The 18,830-nt window shown below is 39.7% G+C and overlaps 2 protein-coding genes across 2 annotated transcripts; both read right to left on the reverse strand.

The window, feature by feature from the left end:
- Positions 1–1,663: 1,663 nt before the first annotated feature.
- Positions 1,664–5,770, reverse strand: gnb5a (guanine nucleotide binding protein (G protein), beta 5a). Its single transcript, XM_053319854.1, has 11 exons — positions 5,620–5,770; positions 4,702–4,838; positions 4,540–4,581; positions 3,706–3,782; positions 3,487–3,619; positions 2,935–3,078; positions 2,744–2,835; positions 2,373–2,421; positions 2,114–2,210; positions 1,776–1,955; positions 1,664–1,704 (listed from the first exon to the last, which is right to left on the reverse strand). Exons 1-11 carry the CDS (start codon positions 5,753–5,755, stop codon positions 1,664–1,666), a joined length of 1,128 nt encoding a protein of 375 aa, XP_053175829.1. The 5' UTR covers positions 5,756–5,770.
- A 717-nt stretch (positions 5,771–6,487) lies between these two features.
- Positions 6,488–18,147, reverse strand: myo5c (myosin VC). Its single transcript, XM_053319687.1, has 40 exons — positions 18,084–18,147; positions 17,593–17,703; positions 17,302–17,473; positions 17,058–17,202; positions 16,665–16,821; positions 16,363–16,506; positions 16,203–16,284; positions 15,969–16,076; positions 15,775–15,881; positions 15,405–15,670; positions 15,226–15,307; positions 14,990–15,130; positions 14,766–14,888; positions 14,527–14,610; positions 14,148–14,279; positions 13,967–14,064; positions 13,762–13,848; positions 13,553–13,664; positions 13,242–13,453; positions 12,981–13,146; positions 12,752–12,898; positions 12,506–12,670; positions 11,739–11,832; positions 11,593–11,656; positions 11,206–11,480; positions 11,046–11,109; positions 10,874–10,954; positions 10,581–10,761; positions 10,399–10,492; positions 10,220–10,283; positions 9,925–10,093; positions 9,751–9,835; positions 9,560–9,658; positions 9,303–9,457; positions 8,909–8,998; positions 8,654–8,804; positions 8,279–8,564; positions 7,982–8,156; positions 7,465–7,545; positions 6,488–7,346 (listed from the first exon to the last, which is right to left on the reverse strand). Exons 1-40 carry the CDS (start codon positions 18,108–18,110, stop codon positions 7,194–7,196), a joined length of 5,229 nt encoding a protein of 1,742 aa, XP_053175662.1. The 5' UTR covers positions 18,111–18,147; the 3' UTR covers positions 6,488–7,193.
- Positions 18,148–18,830: the final 683 nt, after the last annotated feature.

Consider the following 18,830-nt stretch of genomic DNA (forward strand, 5'->3'; position numbering starts at 1 on the left):
TGAAAGTCATTTAATACTATGTACTACAAATAATTCAAAGAACAAAACAACCTATGCGGAGGCTAAGGCTAGCAGGTGGGGTAACAGGCTACACAAAGGTGTGTCTAGGGGTGCTACCATGTACTCATCAGTGCAGCAACCTAAGCACACTCACACAGCAAACAGGTGAAACACCCATGCATGGACCCCAGTCAGGTTGACTAGCCTCCCCCTGCAGACGGATCCACAGCTCCACTAAATTAAAGAAACAAAAACTACAAAAAGGATTAAACAAATCCAAACCAGTTGGTCCAATATTTATAAGGCTGTACTAAAAAGGCCAGGCAGAAATCACCAGCAGGTGGCAAAAAGAGACAGTTTGTCACCTGCATACACAATGGACGAAGACTGACAGGGCTCCACTTACCACCGAAGTAGGGAAAGGAGTCTATAACCAAAGTTAGCCTTCAGAAACCATAACTTCCGGCAGTTAAATGTCAACCTATCGACCTCCATCCAGAGCCCATGACAGGAGAAAGAGAAGAAGAACAATGGGAGACAGGTGTCTTCAATAATTAGCCCTGATTAAGGCATGGTTAGAGGAGGGGCCAAGCCTGGCGCTGCATTCAAGACCTGGTGAGCTGAGGGAGCATCACACACAGAGGGAGGCTTGTGGATGTTGCCCCCCATCACTTACACTGTAAATGCATTATGAAGGAATATGATCATAGCCAGCATGAACAGGAGGAATGATTGTGGCTTTCACAGGAATGAATTATTAACCAGTAAGATAAGAAGAACAATAATTAGAAACAAAGGAATGATATTCAAAACTCAGTTTATTATGTTGATAATATTCTGATAAACAGTCCCCTTGTATAACTGTACACTAAACTACAATAAAATAATTACAATAAATATGAAATTACATTGGACAACTGCATGAAAAGGAGTACATTTTACTGATTTAAACGTGTTTTTATATAGTAGCATTTGGGTATCTGGTGACTGAATGTGCACATCAAGCAGTAAGTGTTTTCCATAGCTGGAAACAAACAGAGATGACAGGTAAACCTTATCTTCAGACCATGGGGATGATGATTTACCTTTAAATGTGCTTTCTTTACATTGTAATAATACTGGCAGGTCATTGCTTTCAAGAATGGGGATGGCTAGTTGGGGGGGGCAGGGTGTAAAAAGAATTGCTCTCTATCTCCAGTTTGTACTTTAATCCATATTATTTAATGTCAAAATCCATTTCCAAGATAGTGTTGTATCTCATTTTCTTCCATAGCCTGCATACTTTTATAATTTTTTGTGCAAAAAAACAAATAAATAAACAAGTAATGTCCTTTATGTGGGCACATACAACACATCACTTTACTGTGTCACGTCTATCCTAGACTGATGCTATTCACTACCAGTGTTATTTTCTGTAATATACATTTTACATCTTAAATTGTCACTATATGTAGTTCTGTGCAATTTTTCTTTCAATCATACCGTAATACACGCGTGCCATTTGGTTTAATTACTCTCTGAAATATGTCAGTCTACCCAGGCCATGAGACTGGAGTATATACAATGCTATTGATATGCCCTATGTACAACCAGAAACTAAGTCTCTATTTCTGTGATTGTACTCTAGCAAACAGAAATATCTGTGTGTCTTCAGTAGGTCTGTCTACCATTTCCTCTTCTGCATCTTCATCCTTAAGCCCAGATCTGAAATAAAGAACAGCAATCATTAGCAGACATCTGGAGAGAGGAGAGTTGTCAGATCAGACAATAATTACGGACATCTCGTACCCGGAGAGTGTGGTCCCATGAGCCTGAGCAGAAGGCCGTCCCATCTGGGGAAACACGCAGCGTGCTGACACGGTTCTCGTGTCCAAACAGAATAGACACCCGCGTTCCTTTGAGAACGTCCCAAACATTTATGGTGTAGTCATTGTAGCCGCCAAACAGTAGCCGACCTTGGAAAAACACACACACACACACACAGAGAGCTATTTACAGCATAGCTTTTTAATATAAAAGTAGTCATTTTTAACTCTGGAGAAACTGATTGGCTACTAACTGCTGCATGATTGATTAACCAGAATAATAGAAATAAAATAATAATAAATCTTACCACTGAGAGAGAAATCAACACTGGAGACGCCAAATATGATGCTCTCTTTGGAATAAATAGCCACTTCTCTGTCTGCCCTCAAGTCATACAGGCGGCACTGTAAAAAAATAAAAATAAATAAATAAAATAAAAGAATAAAAGGTCATTGTTTGAATTTTCAACAGAATATGATGACTATGTATCCAGTAGCACTTTGTGTATAGCTGCAGGCTCTGCGGTGCCACTGACAGTTAAAATCAGTAAACAGCTGATTACTTACTGTAGCGTCATCTGAGCCAGATGCAAATGCGTCTCCACTGGGATAGTATCTAAAAAAAAGGAAAAAAACAGACAGCCAATGTTAGGAACAATAACGAATGGGGTTCTTAAAGCTTCTGTGTGATCAGAATATTTATGACTTCAAGTGGCAGCATTAAACAAACACCAAGGCTGAGAGTGAATCCATCAAAAACAAAACAGACTGTGCTGATTGTCACTGCAATAGAAACACTTCTGTCATCATAATCATGTGAAAAGTCTTATATAATCACATATAAAATCTACACATAGGGTTTTAACATATAGGAACAGTTCCTCATTAAATCATAACTGAATCTGCTTATCTATACACTTATATTCTGAGTCACTTACCGAACACTATTTATGTCTGATTCATGAGTTTCAAAGGACTGAATACACTGTCCCGACCGCATGTCCCACACATTGGCTTTTTTGTCACAGCCCTGTAATAAAAAAAACAATCATATAGAAAAATCATAAAATAATTGAAATAATTCTGTGAAGCTGAAATGGTGATACGCAGTAGTAGGAGCAGCTCTCACCCCTGAAACAAACGTGTTTCCAGTCTCGGAGGGAGCCAGATCCAGACAGAGCACGTCTGCCGCGTGACCATGGAAACTCTGCAACAGCTGCCCACTCTCAACATCCCATAATGCACATGTTCCATCCCCGCTGGATGTCAGGATCTTTAACACGAGTAGATGACGAGGAGGAAGAAGAAGAATGGTTGCTCTGAATTTCAGGCAGAGTCGACACGGACTAACACACTGCTATAAATGGATTGCCTTAGCTGTGTGAAACGTCATGTGACCAGGACATTAAACCAGGAGCAACTGGCTGCTGTGAATTATTAACAAAGCTCTTCTCACAGGGACATTGAGGCAGTGATTTCTGATTAATAATGAGACTGAAATAGCAGATGAAAAGAGAAGCAAGACTTAAAGGGATGGAAAAACTGAAGGAGAGTATGCAACTGTTAATCTATTAACACTTCACTCCATTGCTGTTGGGGTTTTGTTAACATTTCCTTTGTGTGTGTGTGTGTGTGTGTGTGTGTGTGTGTCTGTGTATGTGTGTATGGTGACTATTCTCACCTGCATATCCGAGTTAGTGAAGCTACAAGCAGACAAGTAGTTTGTGTGCATGGCAACTGATTTCTTCTTTGCAGCCAAATTCTCATTCTTGTCCAGGGACAGAGGATACACGGAGCATTTGTTGTCCAGGCCCCTTTGGACAGAATACAAAACCATGGTTACTAAAAGAAAAATTCATCACCAAAACAGATGACACACCTCACTCGGATCATCACTCACCCGCAAGCTACAGCGCAGCCAGAGGGGGCGTAGGCGCAGGCCATCACCCAGGTGCAAGGCATTGTCACGGCGTGCTCCTAATGAAACATCAAAAGACAAAGCTGCATGAAGCGCTGCGGGACAGTGAGATGAATCAAATTAATTTGGCATAATTAGAGCAGAACAGTGAGCTGCAGACTGTTAGGCATTGGACACTGGATGATACAGTTTGTCCAAAACTTAAAAAAACAAAACAAACTGGAATGACTTTTTAAAGGTCAGTCTTCAGCTCTTTACATAAACAATTTCCCTTGACTCATAAAATGGAGACTTGGTAATAGACGCTGTAGAATTGCTTCCTCATTTCCTTCATGGTTCATAGATTTGATTTGCGTCATTATTCCAGAGAAAGTGAAATTATCAATTTGAGCCTCCACAGAACTCTTACATACATTCCAGTTTAAATACTCTTTTAATAAACCTCATTTTATAAGCCACACACATATTCTTGTCTATCAATATATCAATAGATCTATATCTAATTTCATATTTTTGATTAAGGCACATAACATTATTGTTGTTATTTGCATCTTAGTTAATATAACTTTGATTTAGGCCAGTGATTCCCCCAAACAACCCATTTCTGTTACAAAAATGTTTATTTATTTTTCAGGTTTCTTCATTTTTGCATTTAGAAAATGACGGATGTTCACAATGTTGACGAGTGCACGGAGCATAGATGAAAAACTACTTGGTGACAAGTTTGTGGAGCATTGACAATGGATTTTAATGTTCAAGTATCTGAATATTTTCATTCTCTAATAACAAATCTGCATATAGAAAAAGAGGAGTTACCTTGTTGGTAGTGAAAGCATCCCACACAATGACTTTTCCATCCTGCATGAAGAGATTAGAACAAGTATAATATTAAAAAAAAAAACAAGTAGGCTACTTATGTCCAATTACAAACGAGTTAAAAGGAGAAAAACACAGAATCAGGAGCACGGAGTGTGTTACCTGAGAGGAGCTGACGATCCTCCTCTTGTCCTTACACCAATCCATACACAGAACTTTGTTTCCGTGTCCCTTCAGAGTTCTTCGGGTTTTCATGACAAACTGGCCGAGACCCTCCACCTTCTCTGCCACCTGATGAACTGCACACACACACACACACACACACACACACACACACACACACACACACACACACACACACAGCAGACCATGGTCAATTTTGGGGACATTACAACAGACTTACCTTAACCCATCACCACTGACTCAAACATCTGGTTTTTTCCTAACTGGGGACACAGCTTTTCTCTCCAATTGGATAAACTGTCCCAAATTAACTGTTCCTAAATCTGAAATTTGTCCCCGAAAGTAGCTTATGACACAACACACAAACACACAAGCACACACAATGTACATTACATTAAACCTCCTACTGTTTACACCCTTGCTTAATATTCCCAGCAGCTGGAAGGATTAAACTACAGTAAGGCTGCTGTAAATGGAGGAATATATTGACTCATCTTAATCTGTCATTCTTTAAACAGATGTTTAAAAAAACATGATGCATTACAAATATCCCGTTTCTATTTTTTTCTTCCTCCCCATGTTTCTATTTATAATACTGCCACATTGCTGAAACATGATTGGACATTACTAGCACATAGTAGAAATTGGGATGGGAGCACCGAGCTGTAAAATGGGGAAGCAAACAAACAGCCTGCTCAAGTCGCCTGTAAAATCTGAGGTAACATCAGGACAAACAGGTCAATAATCTGCTCCGACTAATTCGCATCTCTATAAAAGTGACAATCTACGACCTCTCACGGAAATACATAAATCCATAAAAAAAACATTTGATGCCATTTGTCCCGTCAGTCTGAAGACGCAGGGGTGAATCGAGGCCTCTCTATTTTCAGCACTCACGCTCGACATCGTGCAGCTTCGCTCTTTCCTCCTCCAGCTTCGACTTCAGCGTCTCCGATTCCGTTTTGAGATGGGCCAGGGTCTCATTCAGCTGTACCTCCTGTGTCGCCATTTCAGGGATTAGAGGGGATCTCATATATTTGCTTTGTGCAGGCAGCGATCGGCAGCGAAAAGGCTTAAAGCGGAGCTAACAGCTGATGCTGATGTCATGACGTCAGAGAGGGGAGAAGATGCTCCTCCAGTTTCCAGGGAGGAGGATCCTGCATCCTGGTGATCCTGCATCCTGGTGATGCTGCATCCTCAGCAACACCCGGCCTCAACACACCACGGCTTCATGATGTATTTTCATTACATGCAAAAAAACACATCACTGTTTGACTGCTCTGATCAAACAGAGCAGATTAATGTGGCGCACTGCAGCATTTTTTCCACATATAAAAAACATTTATTTTTTAAAGGCAATTATTTATCAAGCAAACATGTTTAGACATTAATATACATGTTAAACATATTAAAGTGACCATACATTGCCTCTAAATACTGTTGAATATAACACATATATTGAAGCTACTTTCACATTTTAACAGCAGTGTAGGAACTTGGTGGTGGATTTAATTGACAGTATTTGAGTATTAAATTGTGAGATATGCCAGATTTTCATGTGATGTATATATATAAATCTGACTACTTTGAAGACGTCATAAAAAACAAAATAAAAAGAGATATAGAATTCCTAGAAGTGTACCTAGAACTAACTGGTATTATCATTATCAGTTATCATCCTGATTATTTTCTTGGATAGTCATTTAATTATTTGGTCCACATACTAAAAGGAAGAGGCACCACGCTTTTAATATTTATTTGTATATATTAAATGATCTTTATTGAGCAAGTCCACAAAATGTCACAAAATACTGAAAATATTTGTTTATATATACATATACATATACATACATACATGTATATATGTCTATCCTACTTTCCCAGAGTTTGAGCTGAAGTCCCTAGATGTCTTGTTTTGTCTGACCAATCGTCCCAAAACTCAGATATTCAGTTTATGATGAAGATGAAACCAGAGGACAGTTGACATTTTTATTTAAGGTTAATTTAACCAGGAGAGTCTCACTGAGGTTAAGAATCTCTTTTTCAAGGGAGACCCGGCCAAGAAAGGCAGCAGCACAAATAAAAACACAAAGTTACTGACAGAAAACCTGACATTTTAAAAAGACAATAAAAACAAACAAAAAAGTTTTTGATTGGAAAATGGTTGCACATAAATGTTTTGTCAGTTGAATAATCAGTGATTTTCCTGCTCTGTTAAGATTTACAAAAATACTTGAATAAATAAAATATGAAAATTCAAGTAATTGAATAAGATTTCCCTTTCGGGGCCTGGTTATAATTTCCTCACAGAGCAGTCAGGAAACATGACCTCGGTATCTTCCCTGAATACGGCCCGGCATTTATTTTAAATACATTGTTTATTAAAAGTTATATAAAAACATAACATGAAGCCATAAAAACTACGGACCATGAGTCAGGAATAAGGAGCGTAAGGTCAAAGGCCAACTGTGTCAGACTCTGGTGAGGAAGCCCAGATGAAGGCTGCTCGGGAGCTGCAGCAGCTCCAGAGCCTGTGAGGACGAGCAGAAAGGAAACATGACCTGAAAACGATAATCTGTGTCCAGCATCAGCTGTGTGGACCCGTCACGATCTTGTAGAAGTGACTGAAACAAGGAGCAGATTGAGGCTTATTTAGTGAAGTATAAATATAGCACTTATTTTGCAACATTACATAGTATTTAAATTGCAAACTGTCCCGTTACATTCATCTATAGAGCTTACCTGAACTTTGCGGACAAATGATGACGCCACCCGTTTCTCGAAGTCATCGATGGGTGTGTACGAATTCAAAATCTTGACAATCTATAAATTGAAATGTGAGTTGTTTTACTTTAATGTAAAGCTGGAGTTTCTAATATTAAAAAGTGCACAGTGTATCAATATTATATCGATATCATGATTTGAGACTAGACATCATCTTAGATTTTGGATATCATAATATCCTAAAATGGCATAAGTGTTGTCTTTTCCTGGTTTTAAAGGCTGCATTACAGTAAAGTGAAGTCATTTTCTGAATTTACCAGACTATTATTTACCTTAGTAAACCCACTTGGTCAGTGTATCAACATTGCTGATGAATATTTATCAAGAATCTCATTGTGTAAATATTTTGTGAAAGCACAAATAATTATCCCTACAATATTGTTGCAATATTGATATCGAGGTATTTGGTAAAAAATATCATGATATTTGATTTTGTCCATATTGCTCAGCTCTAATATGGTGCTTAATAAAGTACCTGAACGGGGTTGAGTTCAGTGCATTTCTCTGTGATCTCCTTGGCGTCCTCATCAGTGGACTTGTTGACTTGCAGGAGCCAAGCAGCCTGAGACAAGGGCTTCAGAGTATCTATGGCGTTAGAGCTTTGGAGGTCCTTCTCCTTCAGCCACTCCTCCAGGTAACTGATGTTACATCTAAAAAGGACAAAAAAGCTGTGAGACTAACCTTTTTTTTGTGTAATTCATTCAAATATCACACACACACACACACACACACACACACACACACACACACACACACACACACACACACACACCTGATCTGCATCCCTTTCCTGCAGGAGCACATGTCTTTGCGGAGCATGATGTTGTTGAGGGTGACCGCACCGATGAGGAAGAACAGCTGCTTGATAACCTGTTTGATGAGACCTTGCTCCATGCCGTGCTGGCTCATGGTGGAGTGAAAGTGACTGAGCTGCTGAACGATGAAGGAGATGGTGTAGGCCTCTGAGTCCTCGTAGATGCTGTTGGAACGCTTCCTGAATCCTGTTGGCTTCATGCTGGAAATCCCTTGTAGACTCTCGTGCTCCAGCATGCCGGGTACTGTTGATCAAGATAATTAAAGGGACATTTTAAGGAACATTTAAATCAAAATCATTTGTCATGTCACAGTAATGAGCTCTGTCTTATACCGATGGCAGGAGTGAGGGTTTTTTCCATGATAGTGATAAACTGGTGATAGATATGGATGGCAAGGTCGCTGAGAATCTGCCGGTGTTCGGACAAATCAAAATTCTGCAAGCAGTTCTTCTTCTGACGAGGAGTACTTTGTTTCATGAACTCCTATTGCAAACAACAGCAAAACAACAGGATGTCAAAATATGCCTGATCATTTATATTATCAAATCTGAGAAGCACCACGGTGGGTAAATGAAGTAAATCCACACCTCTTCCCCGCTGTACTGCTTCAGACAGTTGAGCATCTGGTACGTGTTGGACAGCCAGAACGACAACAACTCAAAGTCTTTGTGGTAAGTCTGCAACAAGAGCATGTGTTTGCATAATGAAATTTTGTTTAAATTGAGATTTGAGAGGTGACATTTTATCGGCTGCATTAATCGTGCAAGTTTACTTTACTACAGGCCTTTAATCTTTTTTTAAATCACCAATATCTTCAACTTCAAATTTAATATCTAAAGTAAACTAAACTCCTGCCAACATACAGGCTACAGTCCACACTCTTAGACATTGTCATGAGTAATTGCTTTTTTATTATATTGATTCGTCATTTAGCAGCTCTACAGCAGCGATAAAGGCAAATAAACTTAGAATTAACCTCACCATGATGACCTTTTTGATAGTACTAATAATTGCATTCATAAGAGATTTGAGTTTGGCGTCATCGTTCAGGTAGTCGGCATGGCGGACACACATGAAGAGGATGTAAGCTGGCAGACCCGGGATCATGTTGACCACCACACCTTTAGGCTTCAGATCTGTGGGGCAGATTGTGAGGCAACATTTATTCAGTTACCTCAGCTATTACAAGACAGAAATGAATGGACTCAATGTGATTATAATAAATAAAGGAAAAATACCCAGTATGACATTCTGAATTAGCTTGGATTCATCCACTCTCTTGTACTCAAACATGCCGAGGTAATCTTTGGGATTAGCAGGTGTAGGCGTGTGTTTGGCTGTGTAAGAGACAATAAAGTGATGAACATGGATGAACAAGTTTTTTTTGTTTTTGTTTTTTGCAATTAACATGTAAAAGCCACAACTCTACCTTTGTGAGATGTTTCAAGACTCTTTATTTGACTCTGGAGTTTCTTTATTAATCTGTCCTTGTGGTCGAGCTGCTCTTCAAAATCCTGAAAGAAAAAAAAAAGAATCTTTATCACAGACACATGTACAGACACACTGGTGCTGTAACCCTTCTCGCCTTTAAATCCACACATACCATATTCTCAGCAGTTAACTGTGAAGCCTCTTGTCTCAGTCTGCTCTTAGCCTCGCTTTCCATCATGTTCTGTCTTCTCAAGTGATCATTCTCCTCTTGCAGCTCCTCTACTTTGCATTGAAGGTCCCTCTTCAGCTCCTCTAGCACTTCAGCTTTCTCCTCAAAGTGCCTGAAAATCAAAACAAATCAGGCCGACTGAGAGCAAAATCTGAAGAAATCAGGAAAACTTCAGAAAAGACCAGAAAAGACCATTGCATACATAATCAAGACAGAGAGTTCAATTTGAGTATTTTACCTGCGCTGTGAATTCTCTTCTTTAAGCTTCTTCTGAAGGACATTGGTGATCTCTTCTGTTTTTTCTTTCAAATGAAAGATTATTTTTAAAAACATGCAAATGAAGAAGAAAAATACCTACAAAGGTGATTTTTATAGCAAATAAATGATGAAAAAAAAAGTACCCAGAGGTGAACTTACCCACTAACTCTCTGTTCTGCTCCTCTACATGGACCTCAAGCTCTTGCTTTTGTCTTTGCAGCTCTGAAACCTGCAGTTTCAGCTCAGGTAGAACCTGCAGATCACATTAAACAAGGGAAAACATTCAGCATCCATCCCAGCTAGGAATAAAAATATACAACAAGAAGAATGCAACACAGTACCGAGTTCTCGCTCCTGAGCCTGGACACCTCTTGGAGTATTTTCTCATTGACATTACTTTTCTCCTGGAACAGGTTTTGCAGCTTGCTGTTCTCATTTTGAATATGGTCCACTTTTAATTTTAAGCCCTCCACTTGGGTCTCATAGCTTTCCTTTTGCTCCCTCTGGTGGTTTTCCAGTATTCTGCCGAAAAAAGATGGAACAGTGTCAAACAGATCAAGTAGGTTTGTCACGCTGGTAAAACAAAACTGATATGAAGTGAAAGGCTTGTTATGATCCTCAGGAATAAAAAGACCTGGTAGCTTTCTGCACGCCATCAAATACTGTCAGGAAATCATCAACTTCACACATCTTCTCAGAGTCGTCTTGAGTTAACCTTTAGAAAAACAATGTGAGATAATGAATGCTTCGGTGAGATGAATAGCAATTAACAGAGAAAAAAGGAAAACCTGAAATATGTGGATTACCCCAAAAGAACTTCCTGTTCAACAACACCGCCGAGAAGGTGTCTCGTTATCTCCTTCATTTTACCTTTAGAAAAAAGAAAAAATGGGGGCGTTCATCAGCTACTATCTTCATTTATGTCCTAACTTAAAAAACTGAAGTTACATCAGGAAACATCTGTACCTCTTGCTTGTTCTGACTGTTCCTTCATCTTACGGTCCATGTTATTATTCTGATTTTGCAGATTATTCAGATCTCTGCGTAGCTCTGGAATAACTTTGACATGCTTGCTGAGCTGGATGACCTGTTCCTGTAGGTCAGAGTTCACCTGGCCCTCCTCCTCCATCTTTCTCCGCAGACTCACTCTCTCTTCTTTCAATTTCTTTATCTCATCTTTCAGAGTCTCCACCTCTTTCTCGTGGTCCTGCTTCTGGATCTCAATGTTGTTCTCCGCGATTCTGCAAAGAATGATCTCATCAGAAACCTGAATTCAACGAAGCAAGCTGAGCAACAATGAATATAAAAATATTTGCTTCACGCTGTGGAAGAAGTCGCATTCTTGTTACTTACTTTCTAAGTCTTGCTTCATTTTCTTTCTCTTCTAGAAGATTTGTCTTTATTTGATCGAAGCTCTCTGAAAGAGTGCATGGCCAATCACAATTTTGGTACAAATTACAAAAAATGGTTGCATAAATAATAATATAGATTCCGATTACCTTTTGCTTCTTTGGTGGAAGCTTCAAACTTTTTCTCCAAGTTCTGCTTTTCAAGGGTTAGTGCATCTATCCCACTTTGAAGCTGGGCGATTGCCTAGAGTGAGAATAAAATACATTTTGCACTCATGAATGGTAAATGGACTGCATTAATATAGAACCTTCATTGTCTTCAGACCACTCAGAGCGCTTTATAATACTGTAATTAATGACTTGTTTGCTTGTGTATCGTGTTAGTTTAGTTATGCAGTTGAGTAGTAAGATCCGCCAATTAGCACGCTTGTTATTAGTTCATCTGCAAACACTTTAATGTGCCAGCTGTTACCACACACATACCCGTACATCCTGTTATGAGAAATAAACACTAATGGAGATAACATCCCAGCATCCCTGCACATACACATACACACACACACACACACACACACACACACACACACACACACACACACACACACACACACACACACACACACACACACACACACACACACACACACACACACACACACACACACACACACACACACACACACGGTACCAACCTGCTTATCAGGATCTAATCTAGTGTACATTCACACACCACTGGCAAAGAAATTTGGGCTTCAGTATTTTGCCCAAGACACTTTGACATGCAGATCATTCCATTAGTGGATATCCCATTGTACATCCTGGACCACACAACTGTGAAAGTCTACTTTTTCAACAAACAACAAGCTGCAAAGACACACACACAACTGTTAACTACAAGCATTAACTACAACACTAACCACACTAGCATCTTCTTTCCCTTTCTTCTCTCTTGCTTCCAAAGATGCCTTCTGGTTGGATGATTTTTCCAGCTGTGCCTCCAGACCCTGAAGTTTGTCCACGGTTTGAGAATGGGAGTTGGCCAAGCTTGTCAGTCTTTCCATCAACCCACGGTTCTCTTTATTCTGTAAGGAAACATGGGATTTATTTACAGGTAGTATGTTTTCTACCAGCCACAGTTGAAGTAACTTTGGAAGCATCTTTACCTGCTCGTCAATCTTCTTTCTGAGCTGCTGAACCCTAAAGGAAAGCTGAACGTTAATCACCAGGCGACGCATGGTTTGAAATCGCCGCCTTGCCAGCCACGCTCTGGCATACTTCTGTATAACCAAAGCTTTCTGCTCCTCCATCATCTGAAAGGTAACAAAGAGATATCAGGACATTGATTACATGAAGTTATATGTTGAATTACACGAGCGATTTAACAATACAGACCTTCTTGTAGCATTTACGGGCCATCCAACCTCGTGTGAAAGCCTGGATGGTGATGGAGGCCACGAGGACTACCTTATAGATCTGTCTCATACGGTAACCTCTCCAATATCTCTGGATCACAAGTGTAGCCCAGCCCTGCTTCAGTGTTGCAGCACTCACTGTTTTACTACAGTTTCACAAACAAAACAGGTGTAAATGACAAATTCTAACAGATGCAACTAAGGACGCATGACAACCAAATTGTTAGCAAATGCCTCTAACCGTATTGTCCTCTTCCCTCGGATGTACTGTTGGATGATGATGGCTGCCTGTCTTATGCGCATGTACTTCCTCCTCTGGCTCCACCCTCGGACGTGTTTCTGGATGGTAACGCAGGCTCCTCTGAGTCGGTCCAGACGTAGCTTCTCTAGATAAGCTACCTGACCAGCTCGGAAGAAGATCTTTGTACGACCAAACTTGTACTGGTTGGAGTCCTGGAGGTCGGAAAAGGGGGCAAAAGTAACACAAAGAGATAAAGTGCATAATAATTCATCACAAAGTTGTAGTAAGAGGCTGACAAAGATGCTGCTTACATGAATCAACCTCTGCAGCACATCCTTGCAGGTTTGCTTCTTGTCATTGATGCCTGCCTCCTGATGAGTCATTAGGATACTGTATCGGCTGTAAAACTCATTGTATGTCCACCTGCAGACACAAAACATGTTAGTCAGTGCGACGTGAGCATAGGCAGGTAGAAATATTGCAGTTTGTTGTCATGTTAAATCTAGTAATAGAGGGTGACCTGGACGGGTAGCTCTGAGCACTGATACGAATAGTTTCAAGGACTCCACAGGCTCGTAGCTGCTGCACCACCCTCCTGGAGTCATATCTCAAAACACGCAAACAAACACTCACTTAGACCAAAAACACAAAGCTGTGAATATCATTCAGGTAAATATAGTATGGCTCATGTTAATCTGTCAATAACAAGTTTCATTAGTACTCACTCAAACGGGAGCTTTTCATCGTTAGGCTTAATGCAGCGAACGTAGTGAGGGGTTGTAGCATTCAGTGTTTCCATCAGTAAGGAGAGGGAGTTGCAGAACTGCATTTAAGCAAAAGATTTATGAGTACTAACATAGCAACAAAGTTCTATCTCGAGTAGAAAGAGAGAGTAAACATGTTCACCTTATCTCCAACAGAGCTTCTCAGCTGTTTATTGGTTGGTTTCACTCCTGGCCTGGCAGCCCTCACCTTGACACCTTTAAAGCTCAGAGGGTTTTGCTCCTCCTCTTGGAAAAAGTTGGCCAGAAAAGGAAACTGATTGCAAGCAGGAGAAATATGTTAAAAACAATGCTACATGGAGCATCTTTTATAACATTGACATCTTTATCGTTTTTTTGTGACCATTGTGATTATCTCTATTCGTCGGGTATCTTATTGTATTTCTTATTTCTTCATTTTGTTGCTCTAACACCTGTACCAAGACAAAATTCTTTGTGCCAATGCATTTGGTGAATAAAACTCTGCTAGTCTAAAAGATTCAATACATTATGGCGTTTATTACCTTACTGGCTCTCATAATGTCAATCAGTTCTTCATAGAGAGCATCTCGGTTCTTCTCCAGAAAACCTTTGCATTGATACTCCACCTGTTGAGCAAAGAGATTGACACAATTAGAAAAAAAGACCAGAAATTAAAAACATTAATAGCTACAGGAGTAATTCTGATGTAGGTGACTGGAATTTTAAGGGTTTTGTGCTATATATAGCATTAAGTTAGATTAGAAAGATTATCTGACTCCACCTTGTCTGCAAAGTGTTGTATCACAAACGCCTCATTTGATAACCTGGGTTTCTCAAACAGAGGATTGGCGTCTAGGTAGTTGTACAGCTTTTGCAGCCAGCTTTGATCAGTGCCTTGAGGAAACTGTGACATAAGAGGACATATGTACAATACAGGAGTGACAGCGATCATAAAAACGTCATCAAGAGCAGACAAAGTCCAACTCATGTTCCATTCAGACTCACCAAACATTCTTCATCAAGCAAGTCCAGGATCCCCATCTTTGCTTCGATCAAGTCAATGACGGGTTGATTGTCATAGAAATCTATCAGCGTCCATGGGATGTCTTCTTTCATGTACTCCTCTTGTTCCAGCTTGAACACATGCTGAGTGACATTAAGAAACAACAGAATAACCCTGTTAGTTGATGAAGAGGTGCACGCAGTGTTTTTCAATGATTTGGGACACTGGAGATGCATACCAGGTTAAACTGCTGTTGAAGCTTTTCATTTGCATAGTTGATACAAAACTGTTCAAAGCTGTTGATGTCAAAGGTTTCAAAGCTGAGGAAAAAAAAACACAGAAATGAGTTCAGGTAAAAAAAATGGCAGCGAAAGAGACCAAATATATCAATTAGCATTAGAGAAAAATTTGCATTACCCATAAATGTCCAGAACACCTATGAAGGCATATTGCTTTCCTGGGACCTGCAGCGCTGTGTTTATCCTGTTGATAATACAGTCGAACAGGTTAGCGTAGATCTGCTTGGCGAGGGCATCTCTGGCGTTAACCGCCCGGTGTTCGGAAACTGGCTTCACCACCGTCTCAGCCACCAGAATAATCCTCCGATGGCACAACCAACGCACCAACCCCGCTGCACTCACACCCAACAACTCACAGAAGACTGCCAGGTGTGGATCACTGGACTGAAAGATTTGCAAATCAAGTTTTGTAGTCAACCAGGTTAATGTTTTATGGTTTAAACAAACACTAAAGGAATTCATTAAATTCTTTGAGAATTAATACTCACAGGAACTGATGATTTGTCATCTCCAGAGTTCTTGATCTCCACATTACCCAAATGTAGAATGGCTGCCAAAACTTTAAAGACATCAGACTGGAAGTCTTCCTTCAGCCCTGGAGAATCAAACAGAAGACGTCAAAATGAACAAAAGAAGTCACCCTAAAAGCAGGTTATAGTGTAACAGCTGAAACACCCTTTACCCAGCAGTGAGAAGGTCCGTTGAGTCTCTTCCATCTCTTTCTTGTCATCTATTCCTTCGATAGCGATATCACCACCCAAGCAGGTGTACCGAAACTCATCTGCACTCACTGCAGACAAAAGGAACAACTTCCAATAAGATATCCACATAGTAAATTAGATGAAACACAGCAGCAGTGGAACAGTGGTGGCTCTGTGTCAAACCTGCAGGATAGATCTTCAGTACTAAAACTCACACAGTCTTAGGTTCTCGAACTCTGGCAGCTGTGCACAGGAGCACAACTGATAGAAGATGTGATAATTCCTCTCGTTGTCTGCCTGAAAACAACAGAATCTCATGAGAAAAGATCACGTTAGGAAAATAAAACTCAAAATCATCCTCATCTTATACACCACCTGAAAAACGACTCTGGATTTCTCTAACAAGTAAGTCCTCATATTAGCGCCGATAATCCGGTGCCTCCTGTCAAAGCTGATCTCGGTGTATTTCCCAAAACGGCTGCTGTTGTCATTCCTGGTTGTCTTTGCGTTTCCTATTGCCTGAGAAAAAAAATAAAGTTATAAGGTCTCTCTAATTAATGCTAATAGTGCATAAAAGTAGTTTTTTTTGTCAAACATTAACAGTCTTTGAAAAGCTACTGTATGCATTTCCTTGCGAGACCGCCCCTCTTTTTTCTCCTTGACCAGTTAAATCATACCTCTGTTATTGGATTGGATGCCAGGACTTTGTCCTCAACTCGAGTCTTACTGCCAGACTTGCTCACAACAGCAAAGTATCTCATTGCATACCGAGCAGACACTGTTTTACCGGCTCCAGATTCACCACTGACAATGATGGACTGGTTCTTGTTGTTTCTGGGAAAGAAAGAAAAAGGAACGTAACACAACTACATTAGAGCTGCAATGATCGAAATAAATCTCCAACTATTTTAATAATCAGTTATATTTTAAGAAGAAAAATGCCAAAATTCTCTGATTCCAGCTTTCTGGTTTCTTGATAGAATATCTTTGGGTTGTGGACTGTTGATTGATAGAAAGCAAGACATGTCAGGTGCATCTTGGGCCATGTGGTTATCTGAGCTTTTATTTACCTGGCCATCTGTTTGTAGGCCTCCTCCGCCACTGCAAATATGTGAGGGTCCATGTCTCCCATGTTCTGGCCCGAGTACGCGTGAATGATTGCATCTCCGTAGATATGGAGCTGTTTGTAGGGATTTACAGCCACCAGTATAATACCTAAAAAGAAGAAACAGCACAGTATGAGGTGAGAGCACACACACCACCACCACCACCACCACCTCAGTGCTTACAAGCTGCTAGACAGTCAAACAGTACCACAGTAGGTATAGATGATTCTGGACTCCACAAATCGCACTTTGAGATTGTGCAGGACTGCAGGTTCATGCAGGTAGCTGAGAGCTGTGAGGTCATTCTCCCCAACCAAGATGTCCGGGTTGCGGAGAGGAGGGAGTTTTGGTTTTGACGGTTCAATGGGGTAGTAGTGCTCCTTCAAAAGTGACAGGTTATGTAAAAGAATCAGGTCAGCTGCTGCGTCTCGTCATCATGAATCTATTACGGCTGCATGTGAAAGTTTTACTAGTATCTTTTTCTATCTTTTTTACTTACAGTGCCATCTTCCAGCAGCAATTCAAGAGTATTATCCCCCAAGAGGAAGTCTCTCATAATCTCTGCTGATATCCACACATGTTCTGCATCTGGGATCCACACTCTGTTGTACTGTGAGAGCAGATCAGAAGGAGCACAGGTTAACAATTTACCAGTGTTTACTCTACTAAACTCATTAAAACATGATTTACTTTATAAATATGAGACAATTTCCTGTGTGAACAATTACTCACTGCAGTACACTTTGAGCTACAAGTTTAGCTCTTATCATACTGTATATTATGAAATCATGAATATCTAAATTTTAAAAGTTGTGTGAGAGTAAAGAACTTAACATTCAACTTTAAATTCATATGGATCCAACCTCCATTACATCCCTACACCTGACATGGGCCTTGACAAAGTTTCCATATGTCTCTGTAAACCAACATTATGAGAATTTTCTTTACTATGATTAAAACATATTCAAAAACCGGGAATTGTTCTCTTACCTCTGTGTACAGTTCCAGTAAAGCCATGTTTATGCATTATTGTTCTAACTCCTCCACTCAGTATGTTTTGTTTGTATCACTCTACTCTCCAGGTTACCAACAAAGTTCCTGCCTGGCTCACACAGCTCTGCCACAGTCAAGCTCCCATCAGCACATCCACATTTCCTGTCACAGTTTTCAAAATAACACTTCCATAATTCCCACTGAAATAATTATAAATAATCTTTTGGAAAACACTTAAGCAAAAGTTTCAGTAAATAGATTTACACTTTAAAAGGTGTCAGTTTGAGTTGAGTTTGTGTCTTTTATTGATTTACTTTTTCACATTTACCCCACAAGTTACTTTCTGCTTGCGGTTGTGATATTATATATTATTTGTTGTTGTGCAATACCGTTTGAGTTGTAATGTTATTTTCTTAGTTTCTTATTTATGTATGTGTTATCATTTTGATCCTGTGTTTTTGTTTGATAAAAACGTTTGGTCAAATAATCCTATAATTTCAATCTCTCTGTAAAACACTTTGGCTATTCATTTTAAATGTGGTCTATAAATAAATTGACTTTTTAAAAAAAACTTTAGTCTTGACCCTGAAGCTCTTCTTATATATTTAAATAGATTATATTTTTTATTATTACTGATCTGTAATGCATACAGTGCCAAAATTAATCTAAGGGGGTCACAAGAGGATTAAATGAATGAGAAAATACAACAATACGCTGTTCTGTTGCACAATGTTGTTCAGTTTC

This window comes from Scomber japonicus, chromosome 5 (genome assembly GCF_027409825.1).
Source record: "Scomber japonicus isolate fScoJap1 chromosome 5, fScoJap1.pri, whole genome shotgun sequence".
Lineage (NCBI taxonomy): Eukaryota > Metazoa > Chordata > Actinopteri > Scombriformes > Scombridae > Scomber > Scomber japonicus.

Excerpts from the sequence above, each read along its gene's own strand:
- gnb5a (XM_053319854.1), bottom strand. The coding sequence starts at position 5,755 with ATGAGATCCCCTCTAATCCCTGAAATGGCGACACAGGAGGTACAGCTG. Across the intron at positions 3,783-4,539 it reads ATGCTTTCACTACCAACAAG|GAGCACGCCGTGACAATGCC; the intron begins GTAACTCCTCTT and ends ATGTTTCATTAG. Across the intron at positions 2,211-2,372 it reads CTGGCTCAGATGACGCTACA|TGCCGCCTGTATGACTTGAG; the intron begins GTAAGTAATCAG and ends ATTTTTTTACAG.
- myo5c (XM_053319687.1), bottom strand. The coding sequence starts at position 18,110 with ATGGCTTTACTGGAACTGTACACAGAG. Across the intron at positions 15,882-15,968 it reads ACGGACCTTCTCACTGCTGG|GGCTGAAGGAAGACTTCCAG; the intron begins GTAAAGGGTGTT and ends TTGATTCTCCAG. Across the intron at positions 14,065-14,147 it reads GAAGCTCTGTTGGAGATAAG|TTCTGCAACTCCCTCTCCTT; the intron begins GTGAACATGTTT and ends GCTTAAATGCAG.